At 36.0% G+C, this 22,289-nt stretch overlaps 1 protein-coding gene and 1 long non-coding RNA gene across 5 annotated transcripts in view; one reads left to right on the top strand and one right to left on the bottom strand.

The window, feature by feature from the left end:
* Positions 1-2,472, bottom strand: part of LOC111095616 — a 40,387-nt gene extending 37,915 nt beyond the window's left edge. For both annotated transcript variants that reach the window (XR_005353635.1, XR_005353636.1), the window contains exon 1: positions 2,343-2,472. This is a non-coding gene — a long non-coding RNA (uncharacterized LOC111095616). The remainder of the gene's footprint in view (positions 1-2,342) is intronic.
* The window catches only part of SHPRH (SNF2 histone linker PHD RING helicase), a 94,201-nt gene that overhangs the window by 63,017 nt on the left and 8,895 nt on the right, over positions 1-22,289 (top strand). For all 3 annotated transcript variants that reach the window (XM_038526268.1, XM_038526269.1, XM_038526270.1), the window contains exons 24-27: positions 3,439-3,510; positions 6,961-7,149; positions 20,744-20,836; positions 21,504-21,590. In XM_038526268.1, the coding sequence (XP_038382196.1) occupies positions 3,439-3,510; positions 6,961-7,149; positions 20,744-20,836; positions 21,504-21,590 (441 nt within the window). The remainder of the gene's footprint in view (positions 1-3,438; positions 3,511-6,960; positions 7,150-20,743; positions 20,837-21,503; positions 21,591-22,289) is intronic.

Below are 22,289 nucleotides of genomic sequence, written 5' to 3'. Positions count from 1 at the left end.
CATCCCCAAAACTAGCTCAGTTTTTTTACTGAATTGAGATAATCAGCCACTCACACATCAACCTAACTGCCTACTGAGGTAGGGGCAATCCTCTGTGGAGAAAAATAACATTTAATTTTGTCCGTGCAGTTTGTTGTGTAAATGAACTAGGAAGTGTAGCGTACAATAGGAAATTACAAGAAACATGAAAGGCAGGAAAATGTGACCAGTAATTAAAAGGGGAAAGATGGACAATCAAAGCAGATCTACATATAATCCATATTGTGGACATAGCAGGAAAGGACTTTAATTATGATTCATACATGAAAGGGGAAATTCTGGACAGCATAGATAAAATGAACTAGAATGTATACAGTAGAATCAAATGGACATTTTGGAAAGGCAAAATCCAATATCTGAGATTAAAAACTCATTGGATGGTGACTAGACCCAGAAGTAGGGAATTCAGGTGTAATTCAACCAAAAATATTGAGTTTGAAAAAACATAAATAAAAATAAAGAACAGGATATAGTGAAAAAGATGTGGGACACAGCCATATGATTGGCATACATGTCATTTAAGTTCCAGGAGAACAAGAGGTAAATGGTACCAGAGCAACCTGAATAGATAATGGCTGAGAGTTTCCCCAAACTGATGAAAGACAACAAAATAATACCTTATAGATTCAACAAGCTCAAAGAATCCAAACAAAATAAAAATATTTTTTTAAAAAACACCTACAAATATCATAATCAAACTGTGAGAAACCAAAAATCATGAAAAAAAGTGTTAAGCAATTAGAATTGGGACAAAAAAGACATAATACTTTCAAAGGAGCACCATAAAACTGGTGACTCTGCCTTCTCCTTGTTGACTACACAGAGAAACTGTTTGCTTTTAGCATTTTAAAGATGACATTCCACTGTTACCAGGTTTTAATGGTTTTATGCTGTGCAACCAGGTAGCAGTGGAACAGCATCTTTAGAATGCTGTTTTGAAAAATGAAATTAAGATGTTTTTAGATAAACAAAAACTTAAAGAATTCCTTCCCAATAGATTCACTCTATAACAAATATTAAAGGAGGTTCTTTGAATCGAAGGGAAATTATCCCAGATTGAAAGATGGACGTGCAGGAAGGAGGAATGCAGGGCAAAAGAAAGCCTAAGTATACAGTAAATAGAAAATACTGATTGTGCAAAGCAGCAGTGCCAATGTATAGGATATAAAACACACACAGAACTGAAATACCTAACACAGAGGAAGAAGGTAATAAGCCGATACAAGCTATCACAAGATTCTTTCCTATGTCAGCCAAATGGATAGAAAAAATCAGTAAAGATAGCTAACATTTGAACATTAAACAACCATGACCTAATCGACAAAGCAGCTACAAAATGCACTTTTTTTTTTAAAGATTTTATTTATTTACTCACGAGAGACACAGAGACAAAGGCAGAGGGAGAAGCAGGCTCCCCAAAATGAGCCTTATGTGGGACTCAATCCCAGATCCTGGGATCACGCCCTAAGACACTCAACTGCTGAGCCACCCAGGCATCCCAAAATATACTTTTCTTAACGGTACATGGAACATTTACGAAAATAGACCTTGTGCTGATTCAAAGAGCAACTCTTAAAATGTTTAAAGGATTGAAATTCTACAAGATTATGTTTCCTGACAAAAGAAGAATTAAACTAGGAATGAAAAAAAAATAAAATAAAAATAAAAAAAAAATAAACTAGGAATGAATAGGAAAGATAGCCAGATGAATCTCCAAATATTCAGAAATTAACACACTCCTAAATAACTTGTGAGTTAAAGAAATCACAATTAGGTAATGTCCTGAACTGAACATATGACAATGTGCAGGTAAGATGCACTTAGAAGAAATTTATAACTTTAAATCAGGGATCTGCAAAGTACTATACATGGGCCAAATCCAGCTCACTACCTGTTTTGTATTTATAGTAAAGTTTTGTTGGACTCAATTCCTTACATATTGTTTATGGCTGCTTTCATGCTACAATGGCGGAGTTGAGTAGTTGCAACAGAAACTATATGGCCACAAAGCCTGCAGTATTTACAACTAGGCCCTTTATGGAAAAATAGTAATTCTTGCTCTAAGTACATTTTTTAAAAAGAGATGTTGTAAATTATGAAAAATAGCTTACAAAAATGCTGCCTAATGCCTCATGTTGTATGCATCCCCATGGATGATCTCCCATCTATTTTATCATATGACCTGGTTTTGGCCTGTGACATAAGCACGGAGATGTGAAAAGTACATGTACATTGGATAAGATTGTGAAAACAATCTTATTGCTCTTTGGAACTTTGAGTCTTTGTGAAGCAGCCCAGATTACCTTTCTTCAGGAGCAGAAATCTCAGCTTAGCCCTTTCTTCAGACCAGCTAGTCTCCCAGCTGCTAGATATCAACATGAGGCCATAATGGACCATCCAGCCCCTCAGGACTCAGTCCACACCCAGATCACTCAGGTGACCTGTAGAATCACAAGAAACTCATGTTTGTTTGAGCCACTAAGATTTTAGGTGGTTTTTTATATATTATCTGAAACAGAAATCAGTAATAGAAGAAAAAATTCAATAAAAAAAAAATCGTTATGTTTTCATTAATGGAATTGTTTTGAGCCTATAGAGTTACTGAATCTACGCACAATTTACCTTTTTTTTTTTTACTACTTAACAAAAGTCAAAAGATAATCAAAACCAATTTTTTAAAAATATTTGGTTGATGAAACCACAGACTTTAAACTTCAATGATCAATGAGTCTAATTTACTTTTCTTTATGTTTTCCTCAGTATTAATATTAAAACCTGCCCATGACTTTGAACTAAAAATTTTTGAAATAGTTTTAAAGAGATTTTGAAGAGAACTGTTATATATCAATATAATTTCCAGGCAAAATAGGTCTCAAATCAGATATTTCTGCTCTCTAGTTATGTGCTTTGCCTTAATGAGAATACAAAATGAGAAGAAACCCATATTAGTAAGGAGATATGTAAATAAATGCCTCTTCCCAAGTCTGTGATCACATGTCCGGTGGATGTACAGAATAAATATTGTCTGTATAGTATTTAAGGGGCCTTTATTTCAGAATTCCAAATTGCATTTTTTTAAATAATACATATACAAAATCTAGCTTAAAAGTAAAATTTTGAGAATTTATCTGTTATAATTTGCCTTTCATTTTGCCTTAGTCACAAAAATTAGTAATATAGTAACTTTAATAAACTCTAATGACAATTATTTCCATTTTTTATTTGTTCCTTGAATGTTATTTGTAAATCCCAGGAATATTAAGTAATACATTACTAAATCACCTTAATTATCAGGTTATTTAACTAGCAATTGCCAGCATTTACTTTTATAGATGAGTTATAAAGTGCATATCAGATTTTAAAATGCAACTAATCTTTTTTAATTATATTTTTGAACAGTCTCAAGATAAAACATCAGGAGGGATTAATCCAGAACCTTGTCCAATCTGTGCTCGGCAGCTGGGAAAACAGGTGAAATAATAATAAGTATCATATGTATTTAGAAGACGCTTTACACTTTTCAAAGGCATTTACCTACAATAACTCACTTTTTCTCTTATGACCGTTTTTTTTTTTTTTTTTTTTAAGATTTCTTTATTTGTTAATGAGAGACACAGAGAGAAAGAGAGGCAGAAACATAGGCAGAGGGAGAAGCAGGCTCCCTGCGAGGAGCCCAATGCAGGACTCGATCCGAGGCCCTGGGATCATGCCCTGAGCTGAAGGCAGATGCTCAACTGCTAAGCCACCTAGGCATCCCTCATGACAATTTTATATACAAGGCAAAAATTACCTCTGTCTTAAAAATAGGGCCAAAGGTTAAATGACAAGCTGAGTACCACATATGTTTGAGCAGTGTCCCTCCTTAAGTAATAGGTGAAAACATATTTCTAGAATAACACCATATTTTTCATTAAAGGTGCATAGTTTTGCATATTGTTTCTAGTCACAAGATCAAGTCTAAATAAATAAACCTGTTTATTAGTAATTATACGAAAATATAATAGAGCATACATTTATTTAAGGTATTACAAAGGTATGGCAACATAGCTTTTACTTGGAATTATTAATATTTAATAATATCAGGCTTTAAAATACAAATAATATCTGTCCTAGGGGAATTTAGTTGTTATTTTTACAAGGCCATTATAATAAAGAATAAATACTTCTTTTTGAATATTGGCATACAAATTTCTTTTTTTGTTGTTTAAGATTTTATTTATTTATGAGAGAGGGAGAGCATAAAGAGAGCATGCACACAAGCAGGGGCAAGGTGAGAAGAGGGCTACCACCCAGCAGGGAGCCCAATGTGGAACTTGATCCCAGGACCCTAGGATCATGACCTGAGCTGAAGGCAGACACTTAACTGAGACACCCAGGTGCCCCAGTGTACAAATTTCTATAAACTTTGGCACCATATTCTCCTCAAAGAGATTCTTTTATCCTACCAACTGTGATTTTGATTTTGTTTTTTTTTTTTTTGGTTTTTGTTTTGTTTTTTTTTTTGGTTTTTTGTTTTTTTGTTTTTTTTTTATTTATGATAGTCACAGAGAGAGAGAGAGAGGCAGAGACATAGGCAGAGGGAGAAGTAGGCTCCATGCACCAGGAGCCCGATGTGGGACTTGATCCCGGGTCTCCAGGATGGCGCCCTGGGCCAAAGGCAGGCGCCAAACCGCTGCGCCACCCAGGGATCCCTGATTTTGATTTTGAATCTCTACTTTGTATAAGTCAATATATACAATATCAGAATATTAATTGCTCCTCAAAATTTGAAGTCTGTAAAAGTGTTCTTGGCTGTTTTTTTTCTATGGAACCAAGAGTAGAGAGTTAAATGTATGAGCTCCACCTTCTGACCAGTAGTAATCAGAAAGAAAATACCTTTTAGTTTCTACAATTTATGGAGACCATGAGATTTTAAATGATATTTTATTGGTAATGAATCTTAAATGCCTCGATATTACTTTGGAAACCAAGCAGAATAGTAATGTACAGATGCTAGTGATTTCTGAGAAAAGTCACTGGTAAAAATGTGATAAAAGTGATAAAAATGGAAAAGATCATGAGGTAAGCACTGTCTTTTTTACTTTTAGTTTCAATGAAACTCATGCAACTGGATGAATTAGAAATTTTAATTTATGTCTTAAACATTTCCAGGTTTTAAAGTTCTTTCATGTATATTATTTCATTTAATTTTAGTATTCCCATATTATAGTATGACCCATATTTCCTTCAGTTAAGAGAACATACTGGATTACAACAAGAGTAACAATACTTTACTTTTTTAATTCTGTTCCTCACCACAGTCTGTAGGAACTCTAGATCCTTTAGCTTCCCAGTTCTCTTCTTCCCATCCTAATTTAGAGAAATCAGTCAGAGATAACTCGTATACTGACTAACACCTTTGGAGACATTGCCACTTGTCTTCTGTTTGAGCTACTTCAGTCAGCTTCCAGTCATTTCTGAGGCCCTGACAGCAGGTGTCTGATTTCTCCTGAATTGCAGGTATAGATGGACTTGTCTTATTCAGCTTTTCCATTCTGAGCTCTCATGAGCCACAAAAGTTTTCTCAAATAGAGGAAGTGCCCTTCTGTTTCATTCTCACTGGCACAAAAGGTACACAGGGTACAGAAAAATGATGCCGTGTTTATAAAAATGCCAGCAAGGGCCTCCTGGTGGCTCAGTTGGTTAAGCGACTGGCTGACTCTTGGTATCAGCTCAGGTTGTGATCTCGGGGTCATGGAATTGAACTTGGTGCAGAATCTGCTTGGGACTCTGCCCTTCTCCCTCTCCCTCTGCCCCTCCCCTCTGCATGTGTACACATATTCTCTCTGTCTCTCTCAAATAAATAGATAAATCTTAAAAAAAAAAAAAAATTGGTAGTGAAACAGCTCTTTAATTTTACTCCCAAGGATTGCCACAAGTCCTTGAGAGCAGATGTGCAGCTAGACAGCAGCATGAACCCTAAACAGCCCCTCCCCCTTCTCAAAAACTGTTTTCAAATCAAGTTCATATACCTTATTCTACTCTTCCCTTAGTGTGAGTTCCCTTCTGAGGGGCTTTTTAGTTTATCCTGCAAAGTATCTCGTGTGGGCCCAGCTAAGCAGCTTCTTTCCATGCATGTTCATATATGCCCAAATCTAGAAAAACACAGCTTAGTGCTTAGGAATCTAGTCACTCATAATACTTCAGTTTTTGTTGTTGTTTACCAGTTGAAAAAAGTTAAATAATTTACATAAGATGCCATAGCTTTTAGAACTGACACCTCACCTAAAACCAGTACTCTTCTATATCCCTCATTGCCAAAAAGAGGGAGTCTCCATGGTATACTCCAAGAGTCAGAACTATTGTACTTTTCTTGAAGTAGAACAACAGAGTTTTCGAAAATGTCTTTTTATTAATTTATGTAGGTTTTTTAATGTATTCAGAACCACTTTTAAAATAAATCTGAGATATCAGCCCATCTTACATTCTATCAATAAATACTGTAGCATGTGCAAATGTAAATCCACTCAATGAGTTATATAGAATATATTGAGGATATTATCTCCAAATTAATGTTGTTCTCAGTCCCTCTATAATATCTGCAGTTGCATGCTAAAAGAGTCATTTGCATTTTTCCTAAATACTGAAATGAAAACAACTTCTTACAAAATAATGGTGGCTGACTGTTAATGCTCACAATTAAGAGTGAGTAGAACTAAAGACTATGAAAGTGTACTCTGGTTGAACTAAAGTAATTCAAAAGTAGTCAAAGTACAAGTAGTTAAAATACAACTTAGCTTTTATGACTTAGAATGTTAATGTCATAAAACATTTAGGAAGTGAAATTAGGATTCCCTTCTCCTCCTTTTAACGTATTTATAAATTAAAATGCATCTTTGATAGCATCTCCCTAAGATATGTTCTGTGTATTTTCTTTTTCAGTGGGCAGTACTGACCTGTGGACACTGTTTCTGTAATGAGTGCATTTCAATTATAATTGAACAGTACAGCGTGGGGTCTCACAGAAGTTCCATTAAGTGTGCCATCTGCCGCCAGACCACATCTCACAAAGAAATCTCATATGTCTTCACCTCAGAGAAAGCCAGCCAGGAAGAAGACATCCCTGTGAAGGTAAAGTAGGTTAAAAACATGCGGAAACATAGAGCAGTGTAATAGAAATCAGCGTTTGGCAGTGAGAGCATCAAAATCAGAGCAAGGCTGGCACAGTAAGTATAGAAACTACTGTTTCTATCTGTAAGAACACTGCCTGAAATCCTCAGCTTTACCATCTACACTGTCTGTGGGAGGAACACAAAAATGCTTTTTCAAACGTGGCTGGCCGTAGGTCCACTGTGGCAGAAAGTAACGTCTTAGAATTTCAGTTCCCTATCCATCATCTTTGATAGTATTTCTGTCCACTACAAATAGAGCTCTGGTTAAATTAGAGATTTACTTAAAGAGGGGTTCTTCCTCATTCTCTCATTTGCCCTAGATAGCAGGGAAAAGGAATGAACCCAGCCTCATTCGAGGAAAAAATAGAGTGCTTAGGAAGTTAATGTACTTAGGAGGTAGTGTACTTTTAAATGACATGATTTGGTATCTCATGGTATAGCCAAAACATGGCCCTGTTTTCCTAATTTTTTCCTGTGCTTCATTCAGAATTCTAAGAAAATTACTAGAAATCCATGGCAACCTGGGTGTCTCAGTGGTTTACGCCAGGGCGTGATCCTGGAGACCTGGGATCAAGTCCCACCCACATCGGGCTCCCTGCATGGAGCCTGCTTCTCCCTCTGCCTTTGTCTCTTTCTCTGTGTCTCTCATGAATAAATAGATAAAATCTTTAAAAAAATTTTTTTTGAAATCCAAACAGGATCTCTAATTGGACTTTCTATCTAAGGGGCATTTATGTAATGAAAAACTTTCTCACGACTTTTTTGTTCTTTGCTTACCTTAAACATGCTTTTTTTTATTCCTAACCAAATTTATTTTTTTTTATTTTATTTATTTATGATAGTCACAGAGAGAGAGAGAGAGAGGCAGAGACACAGGCAGAGGGAGAAGCAGGCTCCATGCACCGGGAGCCAGAGAGAGAGAGAGAGAGAGAGAGGCAGAGACACAGGCAGAGGGAGAAGCAGGCTCCATGCACCGGGAGCCCTATGTGGGATTCGATCCCGGGTCTCCAGGATCGCACCCTGGGCCAAAGGCAGGCGCCAAACCGCTGCGCCACCCAGGGATCCCCCTAACCAAATTTAGACAAAGGACAAATCAATATATGATTGTAGTAGGAAATATAGGCCTGAGAATTAAAAATCCTTTATTTTTAAAGATTGTATTTTTTGAGGAAAATGAACTGCAATTTGAAACTCTCAAGAGTTAGGGCTCCCCCTCCTGACAAAAGTGTGGTTAAATTAAAGTATGTCTAATTGCTGTTTATTCCTACCATTTTTGAGTAAAACCTGAAGGTATCAATGATATTAATATTACTCTCTAGTGTGTTGAGATAACCAGAATCCCAAAGTTGGAATGAATTTCACTGATTTATTCATTCATTCATTCCATACCTATTTATTGGATACATAGTGTGTGCCAGGCAGTGTGCTGGGCCTCACAGACACAGCATACACTCCTGAATAAAACAGACACGATCGCTGTCCTTGTGGATTTTACAGTTTGGTAATGGGGTGGTGGGTGGGGGACAGAATTTGAGTTGGAGTAGGAGCACAGACAATACACAAATAATTTACATATAATTGTGATAAGCCCTACAAAAGAAAATCAGACCTGGCTTCTCTGAGGGAATGACAGTTAAGTAGATGTCTAAAGGATGAATGAATTAACCAGGCTGGGAAAAAGAGAAAAATGGTCCTGTGTGGAGGAGCCTGCCAGACAGAAACAAACAAAAAACAATACATAGAAGTACCTGAGACAAGAAGTCACACAGTGGAATTCAGTGGCTGCAGTGTAGAAGGCACAAAGGACAAGTGAATGAAATGAGTCCGGAAACCACAGAGAGACCAGATGCTTAAGGGCCACTGAAGACTGAAGAATTTTCTTTCCATATAAACAGAAAGGCATTACATGTTATATGCAGAGAAGTACCATGATCGGATTTGAATCTTTAAAAGGTCCCTTTTGTGCAGTGTGGCAATTAGATTAGTAGGAGTAGAAAAAAATAGAAAAACTTAGGAGAGACCAGATCAAGAGGCTACAGCAATAGTGATGGTGGCTTTGATGAGGTCAGGGGTAGTGGAGATAGAAAGAAATGGATATAGTCATGAGATATTTGAAGTAAAGTTGATTAGTAAGATAGAATGCTGGAGGGATTGATAGAGATTTAGTAGGGGACCCTCTGGGTTCTGATGTGAAAATTCAGTTGGATAATAGTACAGTTACTGATACAAGGTATTTGGAAGAGGAGTGCATCTGTGTTTGAAATCTCTAAAACATCCAAATAGAACTGTATAGCAGAGTTTTGCTATGTGGAACAAGAGATAGAAAATTCAGAGTTACTGGCTTAATGATGTATGAAGCCATGAGAGAGAAAGTAGAGATCTCACTGAAGTCCAATAAGGAGAGATTGGGTTACTGAGCAAATAAGCTATAAGAGTAAGTGTCCTTGTCAGAGGCTGGGCTCTCTTATCCTTTCAGAAAAGGACAGGTATTTAGTATTTCAGATGTGACTGCAGAAGCAAGTGACCCAAGTGAGGTGGAAGAAATAATGTGATAGAAGATGAAGTGGTGGGATCCCTGGGTGGTGCAGTGGTTTGGCGCCTGCCTTTGGCCCAGGCGCGATCCTGGAGACCCGGGATCGAATCCCACATCGGGCTCCCGGTGCATGGAGCCTGCTTCTCCCTCTGCCTATGTCTCTGCCCCTCTCTCTCTCTCTCTCTCTCTCTCTCTGTGACTATCATAAATAAATAAAAATTAAAAAAAAAAAAAGATGAAGTGGTAAGACTTAAATGTTGAAGGAGTTGTTCAAGTGGACAATGTATCATATCTAGAGTTAAGGTATAGAGTTAGTCACCAAGATTATTCCATGAATGAAAGGTAGTATTCAAAAAAAATAATAATAAATTTTAAAAAATTAAAAAAAAAAAAAAAGAAAGGTAGTGTTCAGTAAATGATGACAGCAACAGGTAGAGTTAGGGAAAAACCGGGTTTCATGAAGCCCAGAAGAATGGAAATTTTTTAAAAAATGAGAAATAATTATCTGAAACCTCCATGAGGGACCAGAGGATACCCATACTCATAATGCAAGGAATATGAAAGAGTGAATTCCTCCATCCAGAGGCCTGCTGAGAAAGTGGTGTGCTCAAAGGACAGCCAGGTTCTAATTAAAGCAAGGAAATAGAACACATTATTTCCACCAAAGGTTAAAAGTGTAAAAAAGTTTGTTGGCCATAAAGCACTAGTTCCTGGGGAACCACCAGAGTTTGGGAGAGAGAGAAGAATGGGAGGGTGGGAACTGCATAGCAGTGTGGGAATAACACAACTGTTGTGATCAAGTGATGAGAGGGTCATGACTTCAAGGAGTCGTGTAGTCCTGCTCCCTCTGGGAATCCCCTGGATAAATGTGTATTTTTAAATCAAATGCCCAAGAGTTGCTAAGTGAAGAGGAAGGTGGTCTGTGGTGCAATCCGCTGACCAGCCCTAATGAGGCATTTGATGGTCAGACTCAATCTTCCTCCCCACCCAAAGAACTGCTCTCCTGCCAGATTCCCTCTCCCTTTTTTCCCTAATTCTGCACTTTCCCCCTCCTTCTCTTAAAAATAGTCTTTCTAAGCCCTTCTTTCTCTTCTGCTGTCTTTTCCTTTAGCCTCAGGCATCCCAAGGGCCACTGATGGCATCCGTGGCTAAGAAGGGCTGCTGACCCTTAGATAAAAGCATTCATAACAGCGTAAGGAACGAGTGAGAAAGAACTGCTGCGTCAGGCTTCATGCCATGAGGTTTAGGAAGTGATTGCTCTAGCTACCAGTAAACAGCACAGCCTCTATGAAACTGAGTCATGGAGCCCATCAAACCCAAACACCTGTTCATTTAATGGCACTTTTTCTAGACACACAGGAGAGAGATCAGGATGGTTACACTCACTGTCCTGTTGGGACAGGAATATCAGTGTACAAATACTGTTACGCTCTGACTTCTTCCTGTCTTTCCTACATTCTGATGAGCACATACATGAATTAATCAAAGCATCTTATAAAAAGTTACAAGATTACAGAGTCTACTAAACTTAATTTTTCTATTGTCATAGATGCATGTATATTTGTATTTCCTTTTTATTAAACATGACTGAATATTGTACCCACTATACTTGTAAGTTTCATCTTTCACATCCTCACATTGCTTCTTCTTGCCATATTTACTTTTGCTTCTCCCTGCCTTTACTGTCCCCGTTTGTGCCTGCCACTTCTGCCTTCTGCTGCCTGTCCCCTTTTCTGACGTCTGTCACATTTCTGTCTTGTCTGCCACCTCCTCTTTGAAGCATCTGCCTGTTGTTTTCTCAGACCCTCACTGCATCTGAAACTACCCTACTGAATAGTCATATCATGTATTGTGAAGTTGAGAGAGTAATCATTTGTAAAATAAAGGTGACTCTGTATGAATAATTAAAGCATTACTTTGAAATTATATAAATATTAGTTCAAATTTTTACTAACCCTAGGGACTTGTTCTTTTATGTTGATTATCAAATCTCTGGCCTTTATTAAACAATAATGAAAAGTAATTAATTTCATTGAAGTTTTTGTATTATCAGAAATGTTTATTTCACTTAGTATTACTGTCAAGATTCTCAGGAGAGACAATATATCACACATAGTGGTTAATTATCTAGCTGGTCTTGGATAAAAGATATTTGGAAAACATAAAAATAATATTTAATAATATAAGACATTTTTTTTCCTACTGGTATTTCACAATATAAGGAATCTTATTGATGAACCATAGAATATTGGTCAGATAAACTGAATATTGAGATGACAATGTTCCCTTTAGTGGATACATGTAAGTTAAAGACTGTATCTACCCTAATGTCTGTGTGACAGTATTCCTAAATGACCCTTGGAACCTACTGGGCATTTCACAAAGTAAACAAAATTCCCCTTGCAAGTTCTGACAACTGCCAGGCGTTTTGGATGGTGAAGTAGGCTTCCTGGCAGAACATATGCCCCACGTGGCATGTTCCCTGTGTTCTAAGTTTGGATAGGTTTCATACAAAGCATTTTTGTCAGTGGAAACCCTGACCCTATGACGGCCATGGCTCTTTATGTCATATGAAGTTTCTATCCAGGAGAAAATATGCTACGTGGGTATAGCCACAGAAAACAGCAGCCTTCCCACCCATCCTACACATGTGCACTACTGCTTCATCTTCTCAAATGTTTGAGTGTCTAATAACTGGCCTACTTCCTAAAATAAAGATTTTTATCAGGCCCCGTTCCCATTTAAATTTTAACTCATTAGACCTGGGATCTGGCCCAGGAATCTGCATTTTTAACAAATAAAACTATTGTTAACAGAGCTGTCTTAACACAGCCTCTTTGTGAAGGGACAAAAAAAAAAGAACTATATTTCTACACTCAAACTCCCCAAGATTTTTAGAAATACCATGTGTCAAATCGTATGTGTAGCTACCTGCTATTTCTCTTCTTTTTTGAGTTTTTGTTCATTTATTCAAGGGTGACTTGTTAAGTCTCTCTTGTACTTTCTAAATATAATCAAACATCTGGATGGAAAAAAACTGATTCCAAAATTCTGACTGAGCCTGAAATAATTTGGTGAATATAATCCACAAACAATTATATTTAAATATACTTATCTAAATATTTTTACATAAGATACTTGTATATGAACATTAACTGGTAATTTTAGAATGCAATTGTATGTTTTTGTTAGAAAATGTTATGACTAAGTATAATTATAATCACAAAAAACAATTTCTGTTCACTGGCCAAGTTAGCACTTTATAATTCTGAACTGTTAAGGAGTCTGGTATGGAAGTTAGCAATGGCTTACAAAAATCAAACACCCAGTAGATACTTGTAATATGTAAACTATCTTTTTGAAATTACTGTTCTGAAAAACTTATATTTGCAGGGTGTAAACTCCATTACAATATGGAAAGGACATTGTACATGAGGTGAGAACTTGTTTTATGCACTATATCCCCAGCATCTAGAACAATGCCTGGTTTATAACAGGTACTCAGTTAAGTAGTGGATATCTGGATAGATGGATGGATAATGGTGGATGGACGGATAAACAGATAAGCAGTTAAATAATATCCCTAAAAGCCTTTGGGTGCCAATAAAATTTTTAACCTTTTTTTTTTTCTACAGTTGCTAACCTATCTCTTTTGAAATCATTATGCAAATGTTTAAAGGGACAGAATAATATTTTTAGGACCTAGTGCACTTGTAAGATTTCCCACCGCACATGTGGCATCCATTGCACTTCATTCAAGTAACATGTGAATGCTTGAAGAACCCAGGACTTGCCCCAGGCATTAGCTTGAGAAGTGTTCCTACTTCATGAGACCAATCATACAAGCTATATAACTGCACTAAATTGTATCTGTCACTACCAATATGGGTTTTTAGCATGGTGAACAGGTGCAAACAGAAATAAAACAATGTTAACTGATCTTACTCAGCAGAAACTACTATGGATAGCACAGTCACATTCAAAGAGTTAGCTGTCTTTCAAAAAGAAAAGTCCAGAATAAAAGTAACAAAAGTCAGGTAATACCAAGACAGAAATGATTTTATACTGAACATTCATGTTATTTGCAAATTACAAGCCTACCATGAAAACCTAAAGAAAAAATCGATGATCTGTCACCATGTAATATTTGATCATGTTACTGATTAGAGAACATAGTCCTTTTTTGAGGTGGGGCAGTGACTAAGTTGTATAAATTTATCTTCTTTACAGGATGTTTTTTAGTCAGATAAGATATTCAAAAAAATCTCTAATCTCAAGACCTTTGTAGTATGTTTTACTGATTGCAAAAATCAATCCATATAATAACTGGAAGTTTAAAATAAAATCTGTGCTCTGTTTCAGATGTAATTGCCTTACCTCCCACAAAGCTGAAACTCCTCATCTGTGGTAGATAGCTCAGATTAGGCATCCATTTGACCCTAGCGCAGTAAGAGACACAGCAGGTATGCAGCATTAGAGCACTGTCAGAATTCAGAGGGTCAGTTTGTTTGCCATAAACACAGTGCTGATTGTATTGTGGAGGTGACAAGGTAAAAAGGTCCCAGAATTACAGGCCTCCTGCCCATCCCCCTGAACCTCTTGTCCATCTGTAAGAAATAAGGGTAGACAAGAAGTATTTCATTTTTTAGCAGCAATAATTTACACAGAAGAACAAATTCAGAATAAAATGGAATGGCACACAATGAAAAGAAATGCTGTCCTTCATTCTCCCTTATTTGCCTTGCCACTGTGATCAGTTTCTATTTTTAGTTAGAAAGATCACCTATATGACTTTCAATAATATACATAGGTTTTGTTTCTTAAAGTATTAGCTGTAGACAGTGTCTGTTATCTCCTCACTTCAAAACAAGAGGACATTAGTGCATCTTTCAATCTATTCCTCTTTCAATCTTTCTTTGCTCTTCCACATCCTAACTTCTGTTACAGGATCATTTTTATAACATGATGTTTATATAGCATTCACATCTTATTACCTAATTATAAATGTCTTTCATATCTACAGAAAGTCACTAAAATAGTGAACAGTATTATACACTGTAGAACAGAGTGGTGATTGAAGTCATTTGGAAAGGAATATAATTCTAATCTTGCAGATTTAAACCTTGCTTTTTGAAAAACTTTACAAGCACCTCAGTCTAATGGCCCTTCTAACTTTTTTATAGAAAACTTACTTAATGTCTATGTCAACTTTATCTGGCACCAATATCCATGTAATGCTCATTGTAATATTTTTTTCACTGTGCTGTACTACTTCAAGAAATTTTAGCATGAGTATGAATGGCAGATTTCAGAAAACGACTTCATTTTGATTTCACTTTAAACTGATAAGTAGCTTACAGCCCCATGATTTGAAACATTTCACATGTACTAGTATTTATGTATTTCACATATACGGACTATATATAATACACGTAAAATCTCTAAAGATACGGCCTGCATGTTGACCTAAAGTAGTCTCTAAACAATATTCTCTCTAATATTCAGTGAAAAATAAGACTACATTCCTCATCTCTACTGTTTGACTCATTTTCCTGATGTTCTTCAAGACCCAGGCAGCCACTTTAGCTCTTAATTCTACCAGTGGAGCAAAGCATAACGAGAATCCATTGATACTGCGGAGAAAAAGTGAGAGAAGTAGACAGATTAACTAAAAGAGAAAATAGAAGGGCTCCACGAAAAAAGACTGGTGACAAAGGGCTATAATACAAAGCAACGATACCTGGTGCTATGACTGAAAAGTCATAGAGTACTAGTTTTATTTATATAAATCAAATGCAAGTAGCACTTCGCTGCTATGGTAGGGAGATGTCAGATCTGTTCCCCTTCCTTTCCTGCCTTCCCTAAACAAGGATTCTCAGCAATAGGAAATAGTTATGAAGGGAGTGGAGTGAAGCCAACAACTGTGTATCTTCTACACCATACTCAAAGATTTTACCTATTCTCTCTTGCCCCAATAATAAGACTTCAGGGATTGAAAAGCAGTACCTTACTCTACGAACAACCTGGTAAGATATTGAGTCCCATTATGGAGGGGAAGCATTTATCAAAGTCTAAATCAATACTACTTGATTGCTTTATTATTAGAATTCTTCTACTGAATATATGACAAAGAAATAAAAGTGAGTTTTCCATCCTTTTAACACATTTAACACTCTTAGAGTAGATAAGAGGCTGCATGACATTTCTGATCTTTAGTTATGAAGCTAGACAACCTCTAGGCCAGACTTCACAAGAAATATTCTTTGTTGGCCTTTGGTGCTAATGGGTATCTGCTATTTTTTGTTGCCTTGACTTCTGCCCAAAAGCCTAGAGCTTTTAACTTTGCGGTTAATTTTCCACCAAGTAGAAAAACCACCTGTATATGTAGCTTGTTTGGTTTTGTTGATTAAATTACAGGCAAGGGAACAAAGATTTTTATAAAGAATATTTTATGATTCCTTTGCTATAAAGAAGGACAATCCCATCCGTATTCTTCATTAATGATATAATACTCTTCACTGCTTATCTCATGAGTGGAACACCAGAAGTACTGACTTGATCACAAAGGCAGGGTTGGTGGAACAGAGATTCAAAGAAGGGGTGGAAACAATGAAAGGAACAAGAGTTTCAGAAGAGGACAAAGGTGCTTATAATTAAATACAACTTTATCAATCTAATATATTAAGTGATCCAGCATTTTTGTGGGATGTCCATTCCCATGCACCCTGCTAGCAAATACATATCATTCCAGCTTAACTTTGTATGTTTACTGATATAGCTAAAAAATAAGCCAAGTTGGACTCGGGCTATCAGGTTACCTTTCTGGAGAATATTCATACTTTGTTACTTTGTTAACACCTTGCATAGGGATAGATTTCTGTGCACAGTTCCTCATCCTAATCTCTTTTGTGCCTCCTTCTGTGATCTCCTCTATCCTTGCCTGTATATAACCCATCCCTTCATGTTTTAACCTTTTTTTTTTTTTTTTTTTTTTGACAAACTGAACATTTAGTATGTGGCCATATTGAATAATCTTCTGAAAAACGGAGTTGAGCCAAACTTCATTTATGCATTTGAGATAGAAACATTAAAAAAGAGCAGTAGAATATGTATAGTACTCATTAAGATGATATAATAAAACATTCATTTAAATTGCATCTAGGTCAAATCAGCAGTATAAACCATCTTTTTCGTTTTTCTCCATATTCTGTAACATGCATTAGACTATATGTTTTGGGGAGTAGGAGGAGGGTATATCTTTTGATCTTTGTATATCCAGTGCCTAATATAGTTCTTGGCATTTTTGTTGAATAAGTAAATGATTTGGATAATCAAATACGAACTTACTTGAAATGTTGAAGGGACTTGAGTGATAAGGAAAATAACAGAAGAAAGTTTGCCCTATCTTTTTGTTCACTTTCATTGATTCTGTTATAAAACCAACCATAGTCTTTTCAGTATTATCTTGGGACTCCTTTTTCATTTGGAAATAAAAATCACAAGCAAGGAAGAGAAAAGAAGTCCATGAATAAGGGCATAGAGTGGTGGGAATCTAGGTTTCTGAAGATTGAAGATAAGATAAAAGCCCACTGGGTTTGGGCACCTGGGTGGCTCAGTTGGCTAAGTGTCTGACTTGATTTCAGCTCAGGGTTGTGAAATTGAGCCCCACATCAGGCTCTAGTCTGAGCATGGAGTCCACTTGGGATCCTCTCTCCTTCTCCCTCTGCCTCTTCACACCTGCCCCCACAAAAGCCACTAGGTTTGCTGACTTTATTAACCTCTCCTGTAGCTCCTAATTGTTTGGTTAAAAAAAAAAGATTAGTGTTTATCAACCCATATATAATGAAATGGTACCACCCTCCAATTCACAGAAGAATTCTAAATGGCTAATTAATGATACTCAAGTTCACTGTCAGGAAAATATAGACTAAATGAAAATTTAGTTCCTCCTTTCACCTATCAGACTGGCAAAAAATTAAATTTTAACAAATGTGCAAAGAAGCAGACATTTTTAACCATTGGTAGTTAAAATTTCCAGCATTTTTAGATGGCAATTTGACCCACCAAAATCCACCAGGATCCAAGTATCTTAATAAATTTTTTGAGTCCAAGTATCTTAATAAATTTTTTGAGTCTTTTGGAATTGGCCATCAATTCCACTTTAACGTGCCTATCCAACAAAAATATTTTCACATATGGCTTTGTATCCAAAGCTATAAGTATCACTAAAGTCTGGTTTATAATAGCAAAAAAGAATGCAAGAGTCTAAGTGTATATTAATAAATAAATATAAAGATCCTCTATGAATAGATTGTTAAGATACAATGTTAAATGAAAAGACCATTTTATAAAACAAGTTTACAAATATTTGTGGAGTACATATGCATTTTTATGTAGGCTTCTAAAATGCCTAAGGAGGTGTAACAGAATAAATGCCAATTCTTAGTGCTGTTTTGAGAAGGTAGGGCTTTAAAAAAGTATTTAACTTCTTTAATTCTTATATTTCTGTTAGCTTAGTTGTCCAATAAGCATATTTTGATTTTATGTAATTTTTTTAAGTTATCCAAAATGTGCTTGTGATAGATGTGGTAAATCAAAGAGAAACCAGATCCTATTTAACTTCTATTCAGTTTTTCTCCTATAGCTTACTGCCTTTCTATGGTAACTTTTTAGATCAGTAATCCTTAACTGTGCATAGCATTTTCTTTTCATTTAGTAGCAAATTAGGAATCGTTATTAAAATAAACTCAACAGGGCAGCCCAGGTGGCTCAGCGGTTTAGTGCCGCCTTCAGCCCAGGGTGTGATCCTGGAGACCTGGGATCGAGTCCCATGTCAGGCTCCCCTCATGGAGCCTACTTCTCCCTCTCTCCCTCTGCCTGTGTCTTGCCCCCCTCTCTCTCTCTCTCTCTCTCATAAATAAATAAATAAATAAATAAAATCTTTTTAAAAATAAATAAACTCAACAGGGGCATCTGGGTGGCACAGTCGGTTGAATATCCAACTCTTGATTTTGGCTCACGTTGTTATCTCCAGATCATGAGATCGAGGCCCACATAAGTGCTCTGTGTTCAGAGTCTGCTTAAGACTCTCTCTCTCTCCTTCTCCCTCTGCCCTCCACACTCAATGTGTGCATGTGTGCTCTCTCTCTCTCTCTCTCAAGCAAATAAATCTTTAAAAAATAAACTCAACATATCCTCTTGCAACTGGAAGCAACATTTTTAATGACAATTTATGATCATTTAAATGGCTTCAAATAGTCTAAAATAGGAAACCTTTTGTCTTGAAAGAAACTATTTAAACATATTGACCTAACAGGATTTTGCATGTATTGGATTCGTTTTTTAAAATTATGCAGGGCATGCAAGTCAGTATACATGGGCTACCCATCAAGAATTCTATGCATTTTTCTCTTCTCAGTAGCCACTTCCATCCATGTGGAAGAAAAGAGTGTTAAAGTAGCCTCACTCCCATGTACCTTTCTGCCAAGCAGAGCTTTAGATTTCTAGGCTTCCTTATTATTCGTTCACTGTGAAAGTAACTGAACTAGGACCAAATGGTTCCAGGCTGTGATATTTGCAAGGGCTTATTGAGAGCTACCACTGAACTGTCCAGACTTTGATAAAAGGGAATGTTCTGGTCTTTTCCTTCACAGAGTTAGCACTCTAATTTGGAATGTTGTTTATTAAAGATTATTAGGTTTTCTTTTGAACTTTTCATAAGAAGCAACTTAATAAGTGGAAGGTTTTATAGTTATGGTATTTCATTTGAAAATATTTTTGAGGGGCGCCTTGGTGACTCTTGGTTAAGTGTCTGCCTTTAGCTCAGGTCATGACCCTGGAGTCCAGGAATCGAACCTGGCATTGGGCTCCCTGCTCAGCAGAGAGTGTGCTTCTCCCTCTGCCCTTTCCCCCTGCTTGTGCTCTCTTTCTCTCATTCTCTCTCTCTCAAATAAAATCTTTTAAAAAAAATATATTTTTGAAATGAGACTTTGTGAGGGATACGTATGTTTCTATCTAAACTCATTAACAATACTTCATGCTGATTTCCTGCTTTCTCTTATTTGATATAATTTTGCTCTTTTTTAAGACGATTTTTAGACTGAAACAGATCCTTTATATTTTTTAACCTTGCACGTATAATTAGCAGTCTGCATACCAGAGAATTATATAATTATGTAGACTTAGGATTTTAGTATTACAATTTTAAAACTTCTTCCATAATTCTCTCTTGCTAACTAAAAGTTGCATTGCCTTTCTTTCTTGTTTCATTTATACATTTTGCCTCTGAGTGTCTCTGTAAAAGTGCTAAAAGTCCCATACCCTTAATATCTTCATGTCTTGCCATCTCCCAGAGCATTCCAGGAGGAAAATTTTCTCAGAAGGCTATGAAAACATTTGCTCATTTCCTCATTTTTTTATTTCTTCATTTTTTTCCTTTTCATACTTTAATGATGGAAATGGTTATGGAAAATGTAAAACCCACCTGTGTGTGTTTATTTAGCTTTATAGAAATCTGCTGCTATCCAAGTAGATGTTATTTGTACCTCTGTCACTGTCCTTTGTAATTCCCTACAAGAAAAGATCCTTCCTGAGTTGGATCCTTCACAGTTTGCTTACATTAGAATTCTGATTCATTATATTCTTAAGATTTCTAATGCCATATAATATCTGAAGTGAGGAGTGCTTTTAATATATAAATTCTGCTGATCTAAAATAATAAAATCTTCTAACTACAAATCCTACCTACTTTAACCTAAAAATCTTCTCTTTATGGTCGTATATCACTATATGACTTTCTGGTATGTTTCAGAAGCAGTTTTCCCTAGATTTAAGTTCTATAGCTTCTAGCTAAAGAAAATTTCCAGCAAATACAAAATAAAGAAGAGTGAACACATAGAACCCGATAGTTTGTTTTGATGTACATGTAGTTTTGGTAATAAAAGTGTTTTATATTGGTTTTCCTTTTCATTGTAAACTAGATTTATTTGGTAGTGATGTGTTTTCTTGTTTATGTCCAAAGGGCAGCCATTCTACAAAAGTGGAAGCTGTGGTCAGAACTCTGATGAGAATCCAACTTAGAGACCCAGGGGCTAAAGCACTCGTCTTCTCAACGGTATAATCAACATTTTCATTCTGAGTCTTACCTCAGACTGGCTTTCTGTCAGCTCATATCTGAGAACTCATGTTTAATGTTTGTTCTAATATAGTTGAGATTTAGAATTACTGTTAGATTTTCCATGTTCTTTTTTTTTTTTTCTATTTCCATAGGATAAAATTATTTTTAGAGAAATTTGGTGATGCTTTACAAAGGCAATTTCTATAGCTACATTTCCTGTTAATGTTTTATGGGCATTTTCTAATGTTAATATGTTAAAAATTAGAATCTGTAACCTTGAAAGTCTCATTCCACAAATTAAATTGGTTATTTGAGAAAAAGAAAAAGTAATCTATTGAATAAAATATGAAGTAAAAGTTGTAGTTTTTATTTTTAAAAGATAGGCAACTTTATCCATTAGCCATTCCATTATTTATGTTTATCTTAATTCAGTTCCCAAAAACACCTATGTCTTTTACCCTAAATTTAACCAGCATTTGACTTAAACAAACAAAAACCACTGCCATTTTGGTAGTGTAAAATAATATTGGTGGAACCACATTTGAAAGTTTGTTTTTATGTTAATTCTGAAGTACAAAAGTAATTTAGATTTAGTTCCTTTTCAATTCCTTTTTATGTGAAAACTATACAAAAATTTGTTTTCTTATTTTTTTATGTGTTCTAGTGGCAAGATGTATTAGATATTATTTCAAAAGCCCTCACTGACAACAACATGGAATTTGCTCAAATCAGTCGTGTTAAGACATTTCAGGTACGTCAAGAAGATTTTTACTTTTTTTGAGGGGAGATTTAGTTGTAAATTAAAACTGCTGTTAATAGCTTACTTGCATTTATTGTCTTGTGTAAAGATTTGAGTTATTGATTCATTATAAAACTAACATTCAAAAGCAAAGTAGAGAAACTAATTATTTTCTATCTATTCATTTATACCCATAGCAAGGTCATTTTTTTTTAAGATCTTCTGACTTGAGGTCGTTTGCTTCAATAGAGGAAAAGATGATCTGTGATACACCTGTTCAATGGACAGGGCCCTCATGCCAGGATTAGGTTCTCAAGACACTACACCAGGAAAAACCCTATGTGGTCAAATTGCTTACGCTATGCTCAGCACGACGACTGGCGCACACCCTGAGACAAAAACACAAAAGAAGACCAAGTAAAAATGTAACAGATTCATGTCTCTGATCTCATCCTCACTCTGGCACACACTTTCTTTTTCTCTCTCATGTAGTTTAATTGGCATACATCAGGTACATGTATCTTGTGTTTCCACTGTATCATAAAGAATAAGAGAGTTTATGTGACCCTTGTCCTCATGAAGGTCAGACAAGTTTACATTTTCTGAAATCGGTAATTTATATTTAATTGTCTTAATTATTACATTTCACAGTGACCTGAATACTATTAGGCTTCTTAATATGAGCTATACTATACTGCTCTAAGTGATCCA

The sequence above is a fragment of the Canis lupus genome, chromosome 1 (assembly GCF_011100685.1).
Source record: "Canis lupus familiaris isolate Mischka breed German Shepherd chromosome 1, alternate assembly UU_Cfam_GSD_1.0, whole genome shotgun sequence".
NCBI lineage: Eukaryota > Metazoa > Chordata > Mammalia > Carnivora > Canidae > Canis > Canis lupus.
This window is presented reverse-complemented; position numbering and strand designations above follow the sequence as displayed.